General features: G+C 39.1%; 1 protein-coding gene across 1 annotated transcript in view; it reads left to right on the forward strand.

Annotated features, from left to right (window-relative positions):
* tyw1 (tRNA-yW synthesizing protein 1 homolog) overlaps positions 1-22,140 on the forward strand; it is a gene marked incomplete at its 3' end in the record, with an annotated part of 70,746 nt that overhangs the window by 28,240 nt on the left and 20,366 nt on the right. The window contains exons 11-14 of the mRNA XM_080053481.1: positions 2,295-2,404; positions 5,693-5,870; positions 8,763-8,898; positions 15,728-15,838. Of these exons, the coding sequence (XP_079909607.1) occupies positions 2,295-2,404; positions 5,693-5,870; positions 8,763-8,898; positions 15,728-15,838 (535 nt within the window). The remainder of the gene's footprint in view (positions 1-2,294; positions 2,405-5,692; positions 5,871-8,762; positions 8,899-15,727; positions 15,839-22,140) is intronic.

Here is a 22,140-nt window from a genome sequence, read left to right on the forward strand (position 1 = left end):
CTAAGGCTGCAATGTGCCATGACAGGAACCAAGCAATTTCAAGGCATATACAGCTCTGGAAAAAATGAAGAGACCACTCAAAATGTTTAGTGTCTCTCGTTTTACTATTCATAGCTATAATGCTAGACTAAAATTAACTTTCGGTTTTATTCTATAAACTACTGACAACATTTCTACCAAATTTCCCCCAAAAATATTGTCATGAAGAGCATTTTCATTAAGTTATGTAGAGACAAAGATTGAAGAAAAATCCAGACTGGTCTCTTAATTTTTTCCAGAGCTGTGTGTGTGTGTGTGTGTGTGTGTGTGTGTGTGTGTGTGTGTGTGTGTGTGTGTGTGTGTGTGTGTGTGTGTGTGTGTGTGTGTGTGTGTGTGTGTGTGTGTGTGTGTGTGTGTGTGTGTGTGTGTGTGTGTGTGTGTGTGTGTGTGTGTGTGTGTGTGTATATATGTGTATATATATATATATATATATATATATATATATATATATATATAATAATGGCAGCAGCCCACTCTATCCACAGGTGCAATCAGATTTTGTATGCAAGGCCAGCAGAAGCAGCATGTGGCGTGTGAGTGTGGGCATATGCAGCATGCAACAGACTGTCTGCAATTTGAGGATGCCTAGGGATTTGTTGTTGCACCTAGACATCACACTTAGACATTCAGAAGGTGTTATTAACACCCAGAGGAGGTGCAATGTTTGACAGTAAGATGCAATTTTTTCCACTTTATATGTTTTTTTAGGGTGTGAGTACACATGCCCCCTCATAATTCACTTTTAGCTTGTTTATACATTTTTCTTATTTTTTTTTTTTCAATTTATTTCAGACACATCAAAAATACATAACAAAATGAAAAGCATGAAAATACAATAAACAAAAATTATGTTTAAATTACACAATTTATATATATTGATATGATATGCCTGAAAAGGAGTAGGAAGAAGTATGAACTTAAACATTGCCAGGTTCTTTATTTATCGCCTTATTAGAAGGATGCATCTCTGAATCTAGTGACATACAGTATGTTGTCAACTCTGTCATTTGTGTCAATGACCAGAGTCTAATGGCCTCAATCAGAGTGATGGAGTGATACTGGCTGTAAATAGATACTTAAACCTGCAGTGTGTAGAATTTTGGGTTTTATTTCCTAGCAGATTTTGTAGAAAGTAATTATAATATCCATAAGTACATTTAATTTAGTGCATAACAGCTGAAAAAAATGTTTTGAATATTTTTTTTTTCTATTAGAAAGGGTCTCATATATGTCCATATTTCTGCATATTTTGGACCAAGGCCAAGTGCCGCCATCTTGAAAGTGTCATAGTTGGAATGTCATCAGGTGCATTGTTTAAAATGTAGAATTGTTCTTGTCCTTGAAGGCCACTGTAGCTTCTGTTATTATTCTAAAGGGTTGGGGTTACCCAGGGAGCGTTGCATTCTAGAACTTTCTAGAACTTTCTTGATGATGTCATATTACACACTGCACCTTTAAAGGTGGAGTCAGTGATTCTGCATTCTAGTTGACAAAATCAGTGAATATCTCCTCACGATCCGCTACCTGTACGTGTGTGGGCTGAAAATAAATCTGTCTTTTAATACACAGCCTTGGCTCTGTAAACTGGTATGTACACAAAGAGGGCCCACTGTAGCTAGCAACAGGCCCATTAACAGCGCCCATAACACTGTTTTTATTTTCAGCGCAAACACAGTATGTACAGGTAACGGATCGTGAGGTGGTATTCACTGATTTTGACAAAAACTAAATTTTGACAACAAGCGTTCTCCAGAATCACTGACTCCACCTTTTAATGGTCCAGCAGAACAATGACAAATAATCCAGTAGCATCCCCAAACTGTATACAGCCCCGATAAAAATTAAGAGACCAGTCTGGATTTTTCTTTAATCTTCATCTCTACATTACTTAATGGAAATGCTCTTAATGACAAAAAAATGATTGGAATTTGGTAAAAATTTTGTCAGTAGTTTATAGAAAAAAAAACCACAATGTTCATTCTTCTCAAACATATGCCTCTAAAGAGTAAAACAAGAGACACTGAACATTTGGAGTGGGCTCTTAATTTTTTCCAGAGCTGTATATCTGTTAATCTCTGTCTTCCCACTAACGTAATTTAAATGTTTTTAAATCGAGTTTGTTATTTGCTTCTTTTATTCACTTTTAAATGTTTTATAATGTGTTTTATGTATTCTAATCTTGCTCCTGTAAAGCATTTTGAGTGGCCTTGTGTCTGAATTGTGCTATATAAATAAACTTGCCTTGCCTAATGTAGACATCACACCAACCCCGTGGGCACAGAGTGGCGCTGGAAGATGGACCCAGCTGAGACAATCCTGCAGGAAGCCTTGGAGAAGCACCAGAGCATGATTAGACAGTTCAGAGGTAAGTGCTTTATTCAACTGTATGCTTTGTTGATAGATATTTTTTATTATTTTTTTGTTTTTGCATTTTCAAGCTTTATTAGATAGTACAGCGTTGAAATGGGGAGACAGATAGAGAGAGAGAGAGAGAGGGGGGATGACCTGCAGTAAAGGTCCACGGGTCGGATTTGAAGCCGCAATCTTTGCATTGAAGGTCTGAGCCAATATGGTATGGGCTCTATCCACACTAGCGCCCCCGTTTGATTGTTGTTTTATTGTGAAGCCCTTTGAGTTGCCTTTGTATACGAAATGTGCTATATAGGCTAAATGAAGTGGCCTTGCCTTTAGCAAGGCACACATGCAAATAGCCTTCTCTCTCGATTTGCATCTCTGCGTGCAACTCTTTCCATCGATGTCTGTCTTGCTGTTTGTTAAATATCCCATCAGCAGTTGAGTGAACTTCATAAATGTTAATGTTTCTTTTACAAATAAACAAAAAAACACAATAGCACACGCAATGTCATCATCAAACACACACACACACGCACACACGCACACACTCACACACTCACACTCACAGAAACACAGCGTATATTACTGTATGTATTTCTCCTTCTCCACTGTGTTTTTTTGAGAGCTTCTTGTTTCCCATGCGTATCAGCAACAGTGCAGTAATAAGCTCTTGCATTGCCTCAGTCCATATCACATCCTCTTCATTATTTCACTGCTATGCTGCAAAGGTAACGCTTGTTTTTTTCCAACATGACTGTAGCTGTGGAGCCCATTGAGACTTGAAACTAATTTAGACTGCAGACACACACACACATGCACAGGCATACACACACACACACACACACGCACAGGCACACGCACAGGCACACAGGGATGCACAGGCATACACAGGCAGGCATACACACTCACAGGCATGCACAGGCATACACACACACACGCATACACACACACACGCACACTCATACACACAAAACAACATTCCCGTCATGCCCATGTTTTCTTTCCAGTTCGTCTCATTGTTGATTTATTTTGTGTTTTTGGTGCAACTCATATTAACTCTGTACCACCACGCTCCTTCTGGATTCATGGTTTTGGCTGCAACTGTGGCCTGATTTTAAGGACTTCACAATTTAAAGGAATACTTCACCTATATAGAACCGGCGTTCTATCTTTATACAATCGCCATTATCACATAATGAATAAGGTTTTTCTTCCCTCAGTCTTTCCTCAGTCCAGGCCCAGCTGTCCTGTTAATCCTAACCATACATTTTTACTAACTAGTGTGATGTCACGCATGGGAAATTGAAGGGTTAGACAGTGAGACGATAAAACACCCTGTCTGCCTTTTCTCAGGCTAGGATGAACCGATTTCTAAAAATTGTAAATCGACATTCATTGATATGAAAAAGTTACGCGCTATAGCTTTAAGCTGTTTTCGTCCGACTCTTCGCCCGGCAAACACTTAAGTGGGATCTAGATGACTGAACATGTGTCCAATAAGTCTGCAATACATGTGAAGTCCCAAAGACATCCAAGGTCTTGTTATAAAGATTTACTTAATTTCCACATGAGTGATCCACTTCAGAAAGATAGACGTCCCCCACCTCAAAGGACCCCAACAGAAGGAACTACATGAGACTTTAATGGAATTTCACATTACCGATGCCATTGGAAGTATACATTTAATGAGATTTCACACACTTGTCTTAACACACATGCTGCAACCTCCTTGTAATGAACGGCGTTAAGTGGGATTTCTCCTGGGGGCACAGTCTGTTTTTTTTTTTTTTTTATGTCTTCCAGCTGTTGCGAGATGTACTTTGTCCTTGAAAGGTAGCATCTTACCTAACGGATGCTTTCTGTGGTTTAACTGTTGGAAAAAATGGCAAAGTTTTCAATCATTTATGCGCAGTGTTATAAAGCATATGAAAGGCAACAACTGCCCACACTTTTATAATTTAAGATTCCGTGCACGCGGCATCTGCTGAAGCTACAGCAGTATCCCATTTAATCCCTGTCCCATCCTAAGCTTTTTACTATTTGTTTGTTCTCTGTCTCCGTTGCATACTTGCCTTGTCATCCGGCGCTTTAAACTTTATATCGTGGGCAGACAGCAGGCTTGTTCAATGCTGCTGCAGTTATGTGACTAACCCCCCACCCCCCTCCTAGGCCTTACCTCTCTACAAAACCCCAAATCAGAACTGTTATATGTCTACATATTCAAATAAAGACGATATTTTTCAGTGTTATGTGTCCAGGCTGTCCTGTAATTTTATCTAATGCTTATTTTATGTATCTAATCATTTATGTTAACCTTTTTTTGTGAATTTGCTTTCCCATGGTAGTGATACAATTTTGAGTCATCCTCAATTGGACAAACACGATCAATTTCTAGTTATTCAATAACTATTAACTAATATGAACTAGGACTTGATTTCACACTCTAAAAGTAATTTGAGTAAATTGAGTCTGGAAATCAGTCTAATTAATTTATAGTGCCATTTGATGCTGCATTAGTTAAATGAACTGCAACTATGAATACATTGTTTTCCTTTTTTGTTTAGTGATCTTAAAGTTCAATAGCAATAGTCAATCTAGTAGATGTGCTAGTGCATCCAACTGGAGATTCCAAAACCACCCATTGTATAAGGGAAGTGAAATGTTTACTGTGCTCTCAGCCTAGCTCAGTTTGACCTCACTTAAAGACTTCACCGGTGGAAATATGAAGGTTTATTGAACTCTGAAATCCTATGTAGTATAAATATGCAAAAATGTTAGAAATCGGTTCATCCTAGCCTGAGAAAAGGCAGAAAGAGTGTTTTATGGTCTCACTGTCTAACCCTACAGTTTCCCATGTGTGACATCACACATGTTAAAATGTAGGGTTAGAATTAACTGGAAAGCTGGGCCAAGGGAGGACTGAGGGAAGAAAAAACTAATTCATTATAATCAATAGCGATTTCATAATGATAGAACGCTGGTTCCATATGGTTGAAGAATTCCTTTAATACCGTCATTTATCTGCACTGCTTTCTTTCAAAGGTCTTTTTATTGAATGACAGAATTTCAAAAACAATCACTATCCATTAGAATATACATCATTGTATACACGTTTTTCCAGAACAGACCCCACCCATATCCTACCCTATCCTCCACCCCACCTCATACCAAACACACCCCCTCTGCCCTGTTTTTAAGTTATTCATCCACACGTGAGGCTGGCTGGTTGTTTTGTATGGAGGACATTGATTCAAGTCAAAGGACGAATGGATTTCTAAAAAGCCTCTCCTCCCACCAGGTGTCCCGGGAGTGCAGGCCGAGCGCTACGAGGAAGGCCTGGCCGTCAAGCACTGTGCCCTCTCGCTGGTGGGCGAACCAATCATGTACCCCGAAATCAACACCTTCATACGCCTCCTCCACTCCCAACGCATATCCAGTTTCCTGGTCACCAATGCACAGTTCCCACAGGAAATCAGGTGAGAGTCAAGCTGAGACAGTTGAACAGTTTAATATGTTGCTGAAGACTCACTTTTGTTGCATTGTCCTTTAACACAAGTTGAGACTTTGACTCTCCTCCCTTTTTCTCATGTATCTTATATGTTGTTTTGTATTGTATCTTGTGCAGCACTTTGGTCAACTGATGTTGTTTTTAAATGTGCTATAGAAATAATTTTGACTTTGACAACACACACACTGCACCTTGTTTGTGAGGGTGTTAGTATTTAAAGGTGTAGTCAGCAATTCTGGAAAATGTTTGTTATCAAAATCACTTTTTGGTCAAAATCAGTGAATATCTCCTCACGATCCGCTACCTGTCTGTACTGTGTGTATTTAACACCAGGATTTCAGCCTTGGCTCTGTAAACTGGTATATAATCAAAGGTATGTAAACAAAGGGGGCCCCACTATAGCTAGCAACATACCATTTTTTTTTCAATCCAGACACAATACGGACAAGTAGCGAATCATGAGGAGATATTCACTGATTTTGACAAAGTGATCGTGAACAAGCGTTCTCAGGAATCACTGACTCCACCTTTTTAATAATGATAATAATTGATAAGATGTTTTTCTTTATCTAGACACTCTACAAAACATATTTCTGTCTTACTTTGAAAATATCCCTGGCAGCCAATTTGTTTTTGCCTATTATCTTTCTGTAGCACATTTCGTAATGTTTCTCTACACAGGCTCTTCTCTTTGATGTCTGGGAAGATGAATTGAACAGAGGGAGCATGAGCGTGTCTTAGCAGTTTGATTGTTCCCCCGAGCAGGAATGATGAAAAGCCCCGGTAACGAGGAGAGACAGTAACACAATGGTGTGGAATGGAGTTGTGTGTTGTTCAAAAGATTGTTGAGTCAAACTTTTTTGAGCAGCACACACAACATTCCATCAACCTTAGTTTTATCAAGGTGCTTTTCCAAATTTCAATTGCACGTTACCATTCACACACCAACAGCAGGCTAACTATCGACATTGCTCTGCTACGTGCCCACTGTAGCCCCAGTGTTACTGAAATAAGGTTTTTGGTTAAATATCTCTCTTATAAAAAAAAATAATCTTTCACAACAAGTTATGGTTCCATGACTTCTACCACCCATTGTTTCTGCTGTCTGTGAACAGTGCCCAGTATGACAGAATATATATGTATACAGTATCCTCTGGAATATGTCATTGCAATTCATTACCGTTGACTGTATCAAAAAAGAGTTTGTAACCCGGCTATAAGACATCAGGTCTCCATGTCTGCTTCCTTGTTTCTTTGACGGGGTAGTTCACCACAGTGTTCCCGGAGGCTCACATCTTATGAACCTACACAGTCAGTACCTGTATGAAAGATTCATCAAACACAAGACCCCCTGATAAGGCTTTGTGTGCAATAAATACAAACTTGACAACATACACACTGTTTTATTTGCTTTGTACTTTGGTTTTCTGTGTAGTAAACACACTGCGAATTGACCTCAGAGTTTCATTATTTTGCAGCACTGTGGCTACTACTCAGCACTCTGTCAACACAATACTCTATCTCACAAGGCTGTATACTTGGTTGACAGCCTCTTTGTGAGAGATGAATGAAACAGACCCTCGTATCCATCACATTTACACTATAAAGTGGGACTTTTATGAAGACAACATTGCCATGGACTGAAATGAATAGATTTGTACGAGTATGATCATGTTTTTAATATATATATTTTTTTTTTAGATTATTTTTTGGCATTTTCAAGCTTTATTAGATAGTAAAGAGTTGAAATGGTGATACAGAGAGAGAGGGGAGATGACCTGCAGTGAAGGTCTACGGGTCAGATTTGAATCTGAGACCACTACAACGAAGGCCGGAGCCAATATGATACGCGCTCTAGCCACTACACCACCAGAGCACCCCAGGTTTTTGGATACAATCCCGTTTACCAGGAATGTAAAGCAGCATGAAAAAAAGGTTCAAAAAAATCTCAGAAAATTCATAGAGTTTCATATACACTGAAATAGCCAATGTGTCAACTAACTTGCCTTTGCATTTGATACATCTCCATGTAGCACTTACAAGTGGCAGTTTGTAGTTTGGTTTATTTGAAGCTATAGTACTTGCGGGATTCTTGTTGTTCTGAGTTTGTACCTTCATGGTTGAATGCACTTAATGGAAGTCGCTTTGGATAAAAGTGTAAGCTAAATAACATGTTATGTAATGTAATGCAATGCCTGTCAAACGTTGACTTATCATGTTCTCATAGAGCATGTTGAAGGCAGGGTGAGAAGACATCAGACTTTTATTTTTCTGCCACAGCCACCTGGTTGTAGATGAGCCGTTGCAATTTACTGAGTCACTCTTCCAGCCCTGTTTTGAAAGGGTGGGGCTAATTGGTAATTGCTTCTAGGACCGCTAATAGTTTCATCTCCCTAAAGACAGATGAAAGGATAGTGCTACTCATGTTAAGTTTATTTTACACTTTTCTAGTTCTGTTAGTTACTCTGGTGCGTCCTCCTGCTCAAGATTGCACCAGAATGCAGCTAGCTAAACACACACATAAGTTATTATTTTTCCACATCGTTAGCCTCATAGCATAATTGCCTTAATCATGTATACTCTACTTTTACTCTACATATACTCTATTCTACATCTACTCTACTCTACATCAAATGTACCCTACTCTATAACCCTTAAAATATGACTTAGGCAATTAGGAGACTGAGGAGATATTCACTGAATTTGACAACAAATATATTGACAACAAACGTTCTCCAGAAACCCTGACTCCACCTTCAACAGAGAATACCAAGATTTGCAGGAGACCAGAATTGACTTTTTTCTGTGTTATTTTGTTAACGTGATCTTTCGTTTTGCTCCATACCTTGTATATTTCCAGGAGCCTGGAGCCAGTGACCCAGCTGTATGTGAGTGTGGACGCCAGCACCAAAGACAGTCTGAAGAAGATCGACCGGCCACTTTTCAAGGACTTCTGGCCCCGCTTCATAGACAGCCTCAGGGCCCTGGGAGAGAAGGTAAGCCTCCAAACTGTGAGCTCCCTTGATCCCCATGCATCTAGGTTGGGTGAGAGCTAAACCTTTAAAAAAAACAAGGTTGATTTGTATTGGACTGCAAAGGCGCTGTGCAAAAAGTAATATACCTGCTTGGTCAAATCTACCAGTTTTTAAATGCGTTAAAGCACCTGGTGAACAGTTTAAAATAATCAGAATCCTGTTTATTTAGTGAGCGCAACATCTCACATAACCTCCACTAAGTTAACAGTTGGCTTCACAAACACTATTTAGAGTTTCTGTAATGGCAGGCCCTGCAACTACTTACTTTTCGTCATACTACCTATTATTCTTCCATCAAGACTTTTGCACATAATTAGGGGCACTTTACACGGTGAAAACGTGACGGTTTTCCAGTTTTTGGTTTAAAAAAAAAAAACCCGTTCAGACACAATTTATCTGACATCTTCACCCGTACACATGTTTTCAGAGGAAACGGGCCGAAATCGCTGTAGTAGCAGTGTAGCAGCCATGCCAAGCCAATAGTCAGCGGTGACACAGCCTAGTAGATAGCTCTTCCGGTACAATTTGATGCATAAAACCTTACTGTAACCGAAAATTAATGCCACTAACGTTCATAAAGCGGTTGGTGTAAGCTTGGGGTTACAAATATTGTAAAAGACAAGCTTTCTGTCCTCTTATTTCACCGCATTGAACTCGTAAAAACAGAAGACTTGCTGATAGTGAAGGGGCTTCGTGAGCGGATACCTTCCTGTTAGGCATACTTCAAAATAAAAGTCAACTCACGTGTGTCCAGTGAAATGCTATTAATGTTTAGCCAGTGAAATGCTTTTACTGTGAAGCCGTAGCCTTAATGCTCCTTTTGTTGAACAGTAGCCTAACTTAACCGCTGCACGCTGATAGTGTTTTTAATGTAGAGAGAGCCGTGTCCCTGGCATATAGAAGTGACACACGTTTATTTAGCTAGAAAAACAGGCAGAGCACAAATCTTTCCCCTGCCAAAGTGGCGGGTGGTCTCAATAACTTACTGCGGTAATCGCTTGGACTAAATTGGCGAGTGTTAGCCTATATTTTAGCCCTGCACGTCACTCTCCGCTGATCACAGTGATGGTGCCGTGGAGACACCGTTCATGTTGTTTTCTAACTTTATAACTCGCTTGTGTTGTGGGTATTTTGACAGCAAATGTTATAGACAACGCATGTGTGAGGGTGGAGCCGTGACGTCAGCGTTATCAGGGGAAACGGTGTTTACAGGAAACCAAAACCGTTAAGTTTTCCAAAAAATCCTCCCTGGGAGGTGATCTCAAAAACCTGCGGTTTCATGCCTGCGTTTGCTGTTTTCCTGTAAATGATATAGTGCAACCGCGGGAATTTTTCCGCGTTTGCACCGTTTCGTGTTGTCGTGTAAAGTGCCCCTTAGTCCTGCACTGCTCGCGGCTTGGTTGGAAATGGTGTCCTATTGACTTTATCAAGAGTTAAGCCAGACCGTTTTCAAAAAATAAATAAATATCTAGGGGGAAATATATGGGAAACTGAATTGGAGTGTTCAAAGCTAGAGTGGATGTCATTCAGTTCATATTTATCATGAATAGATAACATGAATCCTGTTAAGGTAGTGTGACAGCTGAGGATGTGATGAAGGGGTGTGATGTTAGTGACCTCTCAGTGACACACAGTGTGAAAACAAGAGGGTTTCCTAGACAACGCTTTTATGATGCAAGAGGTTCCTCTTATCAGCCAAAACAAGAACGCATCAATCTGATAATCTGAGTTTTTTTTTTAAATCTCAAATGGGCTATTTTTATCTTTTATTTTTTATTTTTTATAAGCCTACAGACACATGCTCAGGCAAGGCATTGGCTTATTTTGAGAGACATCGTTGTATATTGTCCTTGATAAGCTGTTGAGGGATGCTGCTCACAAACATAGTTTATTTGAGAATGAGATGTACCTTTTTATTGAATATTGTGTATGCATTGTTGTTTTTCCTTGGAATTTGTTTAAACTCGACACCATTGAAAGTGAGGGTCACCCCTCAATTGGTCTCTCGAGGATAAATAAAAGTTAAATGAAATAAAATTTCTGATATAACAAAAAAATTCAAATTAAAAAATTGCACGCAACACTGAAGACTAAATCCAGGGATCTAAGAAATGATTTGTCCACTGCATCCCTGGATCTTGGGTGATGGTGGTGGAACGTTGTCTATAATAGAAATCTACTTTCAATCTGTTCTTTCTCACCCTGTCCTGAAAATGTACTGAAGCTCCACAACAACTGGAGCTATTGACAAAAGTATCTCACTCTCTCAAACCACCGTGCTCTATATTTACAAAAAATGTTCTTCATGGCAGCAAGATGTCAATAAATGTTCAAAAGCACTTCAAACCTTTTAACACTTTCCTCAAGTGGGGAAGGCTGTTTGTTTGTATTGATTCTTGATTTAAAAAAAATATATAAAATGTAATATTTTTTTGGGGGGCATTTTCAAGCTTTATTAAATAGTACAGAGTTGAAATGGGGAGACAGAGAGAGGGGAGGGATGACCTGCAGTAAAGTTCCACGGGTCGGATTTGAACCACTGCAACGAAGGCTAGAACCGATATGGTACGCTCTCTATCCACTATGCGCGCCAGTTTAACAGTTTTAACAGTTGAGTCCGTAAGACCACTGAAAACATCTCTAAAAACAAAAACATCTGGAGGTAACCATTTCTATTAATTCTCTCTCTATCTTATCTTTGTCCACGGTTCGATAACCCATAGCAGTTAAACTAAATACATCCAATAACCTTTTGTGACTTCTCACAATGTGTGAACACGGGGGGAATCCATTATCACATCTGGCCACCAGACCCCATGTGTAAATCGATTCTCTCTCTCTTATCGAGTGTTTCCTAAAAAGCGAAAGTGTGTAAAAGAAAATGCTGCTTGTGTTGCTGGCAGAATACTGTAACCTTGAGAGAGAAAAGGAAACCTGTTTTACCCCTATTATTTATTTATATCTGTAATGGGCCGGATTCCTCTTGTTAGATGCTTCAACAAACGATGGAACAATTCATTGCCACTCGGCTAAAGGGCTTTTTTTGAACTATATAAAATTGGCATTCTTTGCACTGATGGCCTCGTTTGCTGTTACATGTTATTTATGATCATGAGAGGAAAAATGAGACTGTTTCAGAAATATTTAAAAGTTCCTCGTAGCACCTTTTTAAAGACTGTTTGCAAGCATACTTCCTCAATATCTAGACCAGTGTTTTTTTGTTGTTGATATTAACATCATATTAAGCAAATGTAAGTTATTATCTGCTGAAATGTTTACTCTGAGGGCTCACTCTCTCACACTTTGAAAACCCCTGATCTAGACTATCATTTCTGTATATGATAAATAGTTACATTTTTAAACAAAAAATAAATTTAGTGCAAACTCCTTAATATAGTGTTTGACAAATTGACATATATATGGAAAAGTTCTGACCATCTATGTAAACATGCATTAAAACAAGCTGTGGACATGACACCTTTCTAAAGTCGGATGCTTGTAACATTGAGTAATGTTCATATCACTGGTTCCCCACCGTCTCTGTGACTAAAGGTTAATCCAGTTCAAGGCAGTTCTGTGACAGCAATGTCATGTTGAACCAGAGATTGACACCGTTTTGCAGCCGGCACTCTTACTGCATACTCAAGAATCTCATTATTTTGAACACTGCATTTTGACAGAATCAGAGGAGCCATCAATCTAAATTATTCCTTTTGAACAAAAGTGTCAAAAAATGTCTAGTTATAACAAGGTTTTACAGAATCATAATGTTCACATGCACATCACATTTAAGACACACTGAAAATGATACTAGATTTACAAAGTTTCTGATTATTACTGGTGATCGGCATATTACTCAGTTACTATATGAAAACGTTATGCAGATTTTTCCCTATCAATCAATTTTTTTTGTCCAAGAAAATATTAGAAGAGTGAGAATTTGATGGACACTTTTTTGGCCTATGATCTTTCAGCTTGACAGTAGCTCATTTTGACTCCCTGCATAATGTGAGCTCGACTTACTTATTTAGTTTTTTTCGCTGATGTATTCCAGTGTAGTGCACAGTTGAGATAGATTTACATGGTCTGGTACACAATTTGAAAGTAGACTATTTGGAAACAGTCTGGATGAATTATGGTCCTGTCCACGGTCGGGACATGTTTTGAATTCAAGCATGGATGAATTGAAATGGAAAGTGCTAGATGTGTATGATGTATATGTTCTACATTTAATTCATATGTATGGTATGTGTATATATATTTTTTTTTCTTAAAGCTACCATTTGCCTACCATCAAAATATGTTTTTGCCATTACATTTTGTATGGACACACAGCAACACCAAACCAGATACATTTGTACATACCAGCATATGTTATATTATTAATTCATTATAGTATATGTTATTTACCATTATAGATAAGATTGATATATTTGACAAAAGCATGCATTATGTGTATGATGCATATTTTCTAAAAAAGTCAAATACATTTTCGCTCTAACATTTTGTATGGACACACAGCAACACCAAACCAGAGACATGCGCCCATTCAATATGTTTTTAAGCATTATAGATACATATGATTATATTTGAACAGAGGGTTCTAGAGGTACATTCAACCATTTGACAATATGGTCTGCCTGTGTGCAACTTCCCAGTTTCCAAAAATAAACTCCCTGCTGTCTCCCTTATCCCCGCTCCATATTCCTACAGTAAGTCTACCTTTCATGCCTGACTCTCTCTCTCTCTCTCTCTCGCTCTGTCTCTCGCTCCAACTCTCTCTCTCCCTCTCTCTCTCTCCCTCTCCCTCTCCCTCTCTCTCTATCTCACTCACTCACTCACTCACTCACTCACTCACTCACTCACTCACTCACTCACTCACTCACTCACTCACTCACTCCATCCGTCCCAAATGCTTATCCCTCTGTGTTCTCCGTTTGGCAACCCCCCCCCCTCTCTCTCTCCACCTGGCCTCACAGACGCTCCTAGCACTGGGGGATCGATAGAGCCATGGCCCCTGTTGGTGTCGAATTTGGCAAAGAGGCAGCTCGAAAAATACCTCACCTCCATGCTTCTACTGGCCAATTATCACCTCACCTACTGGGCTGAAATGACCTATAGTGATATAGATAGATAGCCTTCCAGGGAGAGTGAGAGAGCGTGTGAGGGAGAAAGAGAGAGCGAGAGAGAGAGAGAGAGCTCTGTCCTCTTCCATTGTCTTTTACTTGTTTTTCTACAATCTGTTTTCTCCTCTGAGCTCACTTCACTGTTCCCTTCTTTCATCTCCTCCACTTGTCTTTTTCTCTCTCTCTCTCTCTCTCTCTCTCTCTCTGTCACACCCTGGATAATCCTCCTCCTTCTGTTATACAGCGACAGCAATAGCCTGAGTCTTAAACCGCTGAGCTGTGAGCATGGCTGTTTTCAAAACTCTTATTTACCCAGGGGAAAGTCACCTGGGTTTGTAAAAGGGCTTTGCTAAAAAAAAAATCTATACGGCAAGGCATTGTGATATCTATTTTTTCGTGATATCTGTATTGTATTGAAGGCTCCAAAAATCCCCCCAAAAAGCTATGGGTCCTAAAATGTTTGTGTGAGTGTGTTCATGAATTGGATAAACTTCTTCACCTCATACTGAAGGCAATACTAAAATTCAAATGCACCCTGCGTTCCATATCACATACTACTATACTACATGTTAAAGTGCAGAAGAGTTTTAGAGAAAAAAAAAATCAGATAAGGAAGATTTTTTTCCATTTTGTCGAGGAATGTCAAAAATAAAGACGAATACTCCAAAATGCTATTGGAGTTGGTCGGGAATGTATGTATTTTCAGCATACTACAATTGACATGCATGTATTGGGACATCCTAAATCTTTTTCTGGCATACTAAATAGTAGGGAAGTATGGGGATTGGAACGCAGGGGCAGTTTCAAACAATTATAAAAGCACTTCAGAGGCATAGTGCACCTGTCAAATTGTTCCCCGCAAAACTACATTATGAGCTTTAATACAGTGTTATAATGTGTTTTTTTTCTCATATTTTTTTTTTATTGAGTTGTTACAATGATGGTGATGGTTTGATCTCTTCATGCAAAACAGCAAACAGCCAGTTTACAGCAGCACTCACTGTAACAACATCTAATTAAATTCTGCTGTATATCTTTGCCCGAGAATCCTTTTCAATTCAGTACTCTAGCGGTTTATATAGAGGTTTCAATTTTCTCAACATGCCTCAAAAATTCATACAAACATGTTGCACAAATTTGGCGCAACTGTGGCTCAGGTGGTAGAGCTGGTCGGCTAACGATCGAAGGGTTGGTGGTTCGATCCCCGCCCTGCCACTTGTGTCACGGTTGTTGTGTCCTTGGGCAAGACACTTCACCCACCTTGCATCGTGTGAATGTCGATAGTTAGCCTGCTATCGGTGTATAAATGTGTGTGTTAATGGTAACGTGTAAATGGGAGCAGGTCTCCCTTGCAAAAGAGTCTCCGGTCTCTATGGGATTTACCTGTATTAATAAAGGTTAAAAAAAATAAAAATAAACAACTAAAAATTATGTTGCCTCAGGTCATGTCCAGCAATAACGATCGGTTAACCACTACTTACATTACGTCTTTTACATTCACACTTGATATAGGAACAGTTTGATTAATAGATCAATTAAATGGCTTTATTGAATGATGGCTGTAGAAAACTTAAACATATAATACATTAAATATGCCATGCACTATACAACAATATTATATTCATGCCTTCACTTTATAACCCTCTTTCTGTCTGTCCATCCAGAGACAGCGGACGGTGTACAGACTGACGCTGGTGAAAGCCTGGAACGTGGAGGAGATGCTGGCCTACTCTGAGCTCATCGCTATGGGACAGCCGGACTTTGTAGAAGTCAAGGTACGCTTCAAAAGCATATACTTGGTTTTTCTTTTTTTTTTTATATATATATTTTTTGGCATTTTCAAACTTTATTTGATAGTACAGAGTTGAAATGGGGGTACAGAGGGAGAGAGAGAGTGGGGATGACCTGCAGTAAAGGTCCATGGGTCGGATTGCAACGAGGCCTGAGCCAAAATGGTATGCGCTCAATCTACTACGCCACAGGAGCGCCCCACATTTTCTTTATATATCTGCTCAAGTTTTCTCTATTCCCTCTCAGCTCATGTCTTATTTATCAGTTTCAATTATCACGATGTATTCACTTTTTTTCCATGTGCCAGTTTTCCACATACTTTTAATGCAATCAGCTTTGATGTCTGCCTGCTGTAACCTTCCTAATGGCAATTTTTAAAATCTTAGCGTGATATCTTCTTCCGAACATACACACGCACTATATGCATTATCTAACTTAAGGCGACCTAGTTATGACGTTATGTAAGGGCAGAAATGTCTTGTCCCAGCTGAAAGGAAACAGTAGAATTTGAATGGGCAACATTTATATTGTATTTGTACTAGGTGTGTGTGTGTGTGTGCGTGTGTAATTTGTACAGCGCCCAGACACACCTGCATATTTCAGATGAAAGCAAAATAAACAGCATTTACTTTTTAGCTCATTCCTTCTGGCACTCCACCAATGTAACACATCGAGGGAACAGACAGAACAACCAACACAATATTCAAACTCAAAGCTAGACTTACCTCGAGCTTTGTGTACTTTCCCACTTTTGTTTCATCCAAAATTAAAAAATCCCCAGCGGCTTCTCAATTAATATATCATGCTTGTTCTCACTCAAAGCTAAAAATAAACTGTACATTTTTGAATTATTATTTCAGAACTTCAGGGTACCCTTTGCACGCAAGAAAATCCATGTTTGTTTAGCAGAATGAATTATTGACTTTGTCAGTAAATTACTTACCTGGTTTATGAGAGTGACTCCTGTGTCTGTGAGGGATATGGTTTCGGAGGTTGTCATTAAAGCTGGGGTGGAGGATTTGGGGAGAAAATGGCAGTTGGGATAGAGATTCGAATCCAAATACCTCAACCGCTCCACTTGTTCTCTTTGGTCCCTCCCCTATAGTCCCTCCCTGACACGCTCTATACCAACAACGTCGTGCCAAAGTGAATGGACAGTCCCAACAGCCAATAAGAACAGAGAATTGGAGCCTCGCTCTGATTGGTCAAAGTGTACAGCTCTTGTTAACTTTGACCAATCAGAAATCACATACCCCAGCTTTAATTTTGATAGATTATATATAAAAGAGTAAAAACCCTTTTGTCTACTTACCCATTTACAGAGCCTAGGCTGTGTATTAACAAACATTTTTTTTCAAGTGCATACACAGTACTGACAGTTAGCAGACCCTGAGTAGACATTCACTGATTTGGACCACTAGCATTCCCTAGAATCCCTTACTTAACCTTTTAAAGGCATCTACAGTTATTCACCAAAACACCAACTCTGCTGTTATACCAACACCCTGTTGAATTTATTTCACCAGAGTTTGTGTCAATAATAGGCAAGTTTATCTATATAGCACAATTCAGACACAAGGCCATTCAAAGTGCTCTACAGGGAAATACACAAGACACATCACATCAGAAAAAGCGAGTGAATAGAAATAAAACATTTAAAAGTGATTGAATAGAAGTAGAGCATTTAAATAAAATACAAATTACAGGTTAAAATTGAATCAGAAAAGTCTTCAGACTCGATTTAAAAGAGCTGAGAGTTGCAGCAGACCTCAAGTTTTCAGGGAGTTTGTTCTAGATATGTGTAGCATAAAAACTAAAAGCTGCTTCTCCTTGTTTAGTCCTAACTCTGGGGACTGTAACTAGACCTGTCCCAGACGACCTAAGTGCTCTGGACAGTTCATAATAGCCATATAGGTGTCACTATAGCGTCGTAATTCACTGGAAATACAGTCTGTCTAGTGTGTACCATATCGACCTTAGCCTGGTCATTTGGCAGACGTGATATTAATAGTATGTGAGGGGGCACCTGGCTGTCTGAGCTTTGGTTGCCATAGAGACGAACACACCTGAGTCTGTGTTGATTGTTCAGTGAACCACATCAAGGTGTGACCCCGGTTATAATAACAGAGGGGATATTATTAGCAACAGTATTATTGTCCCTGCGTTCCAATCCCCATACTTCTCTACTATTTAGTATGCCAGAAAAAGATTTAGGATGTCCCAATACATGCACGTCAATTGTAGTATGCTGAAAAGACATACTGTAGTTGCCCCACTAACTCCAATAGCATTTGGGAGTATTTGTCTTTATTCTTGGCATTTCTCGACATAATGAAAAACAAATCTTCCTAATCTGATTTTCTTTTCTCTCCTGTGGCCCTAAAACTATTCTGTACTTTAGTATAGTGTAGTAAACAGAAAGAGTAAGTGATTTGGAACGCAGGGTAGGTCAAAGCCTTTTTCCATCCTGCTTGTTGGCAAGGCAAGTTTATTTCTATAGCACAATTCAGACACAAGGCCATTCAAAGTGCTTTACAGGGGAAAGATTAAAATACATAATCACACCTGTTGTGATGCAGCTTCTCTGCCAGTGCAATGTCTTGGTTGCATCTGAAATGGAGGGTTCATATAGGCTCATAATGTAAAAGTAATATATGCACAGCTCTGGAAAAAATTAAGAGACCACTCCAAATGTTCAGTGTATCTCGTTTTACTATTCAAATGTTTGAGTAGAATGAAAATGTTTGTTGTATTATGTAAACTACTGACAACATTTCTACCAAATTCCAATACATTTTTTGTCATTTAGAGCATTTTCAATAAGTTATGTAGAGATGATGATTTAAGAAAAATCCATACTGGTCTCTTAATTTTTTCCGGAGCTGTAAACATATTTTTTGTGAGTTTCTAGTGTTTTATTTTGAAAAATAATTCATATTGAAATGTTCTGTGATGTGGTCTCAATCCTCCTCCAAACTTTTACTCCTCTGCTTACTGCTTTTGATCCGTCACCAAAATGTATTGGCCCTCTATTTACGTCCTCTCATGGTCATAGCTGTTCTATTCTCCCACATCTGTTTTTTCTGTGTATTTACCACTTCATGTAATGCATAAAAAAAGATTCTCCGAAAAAACACATATCTAATTTAAGCAGCTGTATTGTGCAGTGGCTTCATATCTGGAAATAATGGGCAACCTTCTCTGCCTGGTGTGTCTGTGATGTGGAAACCAGACTGAACTTTCTGAAGGGGCCGTGTGTGTGTGTGGGGCCGTGTGTGTGTGTGTGTGTGTGTGTGTGTGTGTGTGTGTGTGTGTGTGTGTGTGTGTGTGTGTGTGTGTGTGTGTGTGTGTGTGTGTGTGTGTGTGTGTGTGTGTGTGTGTGTGTGTGTGTGTGTGTGTGTGTGTGTGTGTTTTCTAATTTTCTCAATAATGAAGTGTTTTTGGCAACCTTCGCTGACTGGGGTGTCTGCTGCATTGTTATCATGACTATCACAATCATTGTTTTTTAGTTTATTTGTTATCTTTCTTCATGCTGTAGTAGCATTTTTAATTAGCGTGTGGCTATGAGCTTGTCTAAATTAGCTGTGGGCATTGAGGGACTCTTCAGTGCATTTCTTCTTATATCCAGCTAAGCCTGTTGATATGTTTTTCTTATTCCTTTAGAGCACTATATATATATCACCCTTTGTTTGGGCTGCTGGCTGCCGTGAGTGGCCTTGAGGCATGAACCACTACTCATAGTCAGACCAGGAACTTTTGTTTCTTTGTTTTAACTAATTTATTCTGTCTCCTCATACTGGAATCTGTACTTACATTTTGCTGCTTGGTGCAGTTTTATCATCTGTTTCTTTAACACATTGCCTGTGCTCTATATAAAGGCCAGAGCAGGTAATATATATATATATATATATATATATATATATGATTTTATTCAGGACACATGAAGATCCATAGTACAATGTATGAAAAATAGTGTCCACCTCAGATATTATAGATAATGGGGAACTCTGAGTCAACTAAAGTTTTTTCTGTTTTCATTTCATTGCAGGGGTGAAAGTTTGAGTAGGGGATCTGCAAATTTTTAACAACATATGAACAAATCCTTCTGTAATAACCTTAAGAATAGTGCCAAGCATGATTATGGAACATTTAGTTGATGTTAGTCCTTTAGAAGTTGAGATAATGGCCGTTAGAGATGGTTGTAAGGAGAAAATGGCAGATGCAAACAGACAAGTGTTGGGAGGGAAAAAATAGCCAATAATCTACAAATTAACAATTGCTTGAACTTTTTTTTTTTTGTTGACCTTCCGTTTACCGCCTTAAAGGTAAAAAGAACATGGGAAACACTCCCATGGTATGTTCTAAAGTTAGCATTCGTTAATATCTTCCCATGCCGAGACCGCATTTGAGAATATCCCCGACCCCAAACCCTAAACCCCCTTACCCTCTCAAACCTCACTCCTGCGCTCCCTGGAATCACTGCTCCACCTCTTGACAGTCTCCACAGGGATACTTCAGCTCCTAGTAGCTCCCACAGCTGTTGCCTTTTTTTTTTTTTTTCAAATATTATTTTTGGGCATTTTCAAGTTGTATTAGATAGTACAGAGTTGAAATGGTGAGACAGACAGAGAGAGAGGGGGGATGACCTGTAGTAAAGGTCCACGGGTCGGATTTGAACCCGCGACCACTGCAACGAAGGCTGGAGCCAATATGGTACGCGCTCCATCCACTACGCCACCGGAGCGCCCCTAGCTGTTGCTTTCTTTAACCTTCATTATGCCAGGCTACAGGTTTACTGAGGTGGATTGTGTTACACAGAATCACACCTGGGAACTGCTCGGTACAAGCCCAGTCTTACTGTGAGCAGATTGGAGCATCTGGGGGGTTAAGGGCCTTTACTCAAGGACACTATATAGGAGGGAGATGGAGGAGGTAGAGTGGAAATTATACATCAGTGTGGCCCATCCAATAAGGAACAAGAAATTGCAGTACAGATATATCACGTGTTAAAGATAACATATACAGCCCCAGTTTGGATTTTTCCTAAATCTTTATCCCTACATTACCTATTGAAAATGCTCTAAATGACAATATTTTTATTGTGAATTTAGTAGAAATGTTGTCAGTAGTTTATATTATAAAATCAAAATGTTAATTTTACTCAAACATATGCCTATAAAGAGTAAAATAAGAGGCACTGAACATTTGGATTGGTCTCTTAATTTTTCCGGGACTGTATATATTGTTGCCATTATTTATCCTTGACCATCAAAATCGGGTCAAGTGAAATACTTTCAACTCTCAGGGAAAGAGAGACAACAAAGATACAATCTCACCAAAAAAGTTATATTTGAAGTTTTAGTAAAAATAAGCCTTTTATTAAGGATACTTTTATTTGTTCAGCAGCAGGACCAACTTGTTTAGGTCCACTCCCTTTTCTATTTTTTTCTTATTGTGCTGATAATGCAAACATACCGTCACAACACACACACACACACACACACACACACACACACACACACACACACACACACACACACACACACACACACACACACACACACACACACACACACACACACACACACACACACACACACACACACACACACACACACACACACACACACACCAGAAATAATTATGCCCCAACTTATTTTGCAGACTGCAGGTGACTGGAAGGAACAGTGTTGTAGCCTGGAGCAGCCTATTGATTAAGCTTGTCACACTAGACACATTAATGTTATAAGCAGGTTTTCATTCAGCTAACGTTGCACCACTGTAAACAGAGAAGTAAACGAGTATAGATTATACACACTCTCACATAGTTATGCCAGCGGGTCTATATTTTTTAATCAGAATGGAGATGTATACCTACATCGCATTTTTTTTTAAAGGATTGCATAACATTGTTTGCTTGAATATTAAAATCTGGCACTTTTATCATTGCCAAGCAAGCACTATGCATTTGTAATTCAGCTCTACATTTTAATGAGAAATTCCTGACCCAAAAAAAGTCAAACAACATATTTGAAGGCATGTGGATTGTGCAGCCCGGGGTTGTACATACACTCAACAAAAATATAAACGCAACACTTTTGTTTTTGCTCCCATTTTTCATGAGATGGACTTAAATATCTAAAATTCATTCCAGATACACAATATTACCATTTCTCTCAAACATTGTTCACAAATCTGTCTAAATGTGTGATAGTGAGCACTTCTGCTTTGCTGAGATAATCCATCCCACCTCACAGGTGTGCCACATCAAGATGCTGATCTGACA

Source organism: Ammodytes marinus (assembly GCF_949987685.1).
Source record: "Ammodytes marinus genome assembly, chromosome: 3".
Classification (NCBI taxonomy): Eukaryota; Metazoa; Chordata; class Actinopteri; order Uranoscopiformes; family Ammodytidae; genus Ammodytes; species Ammodytes marinus.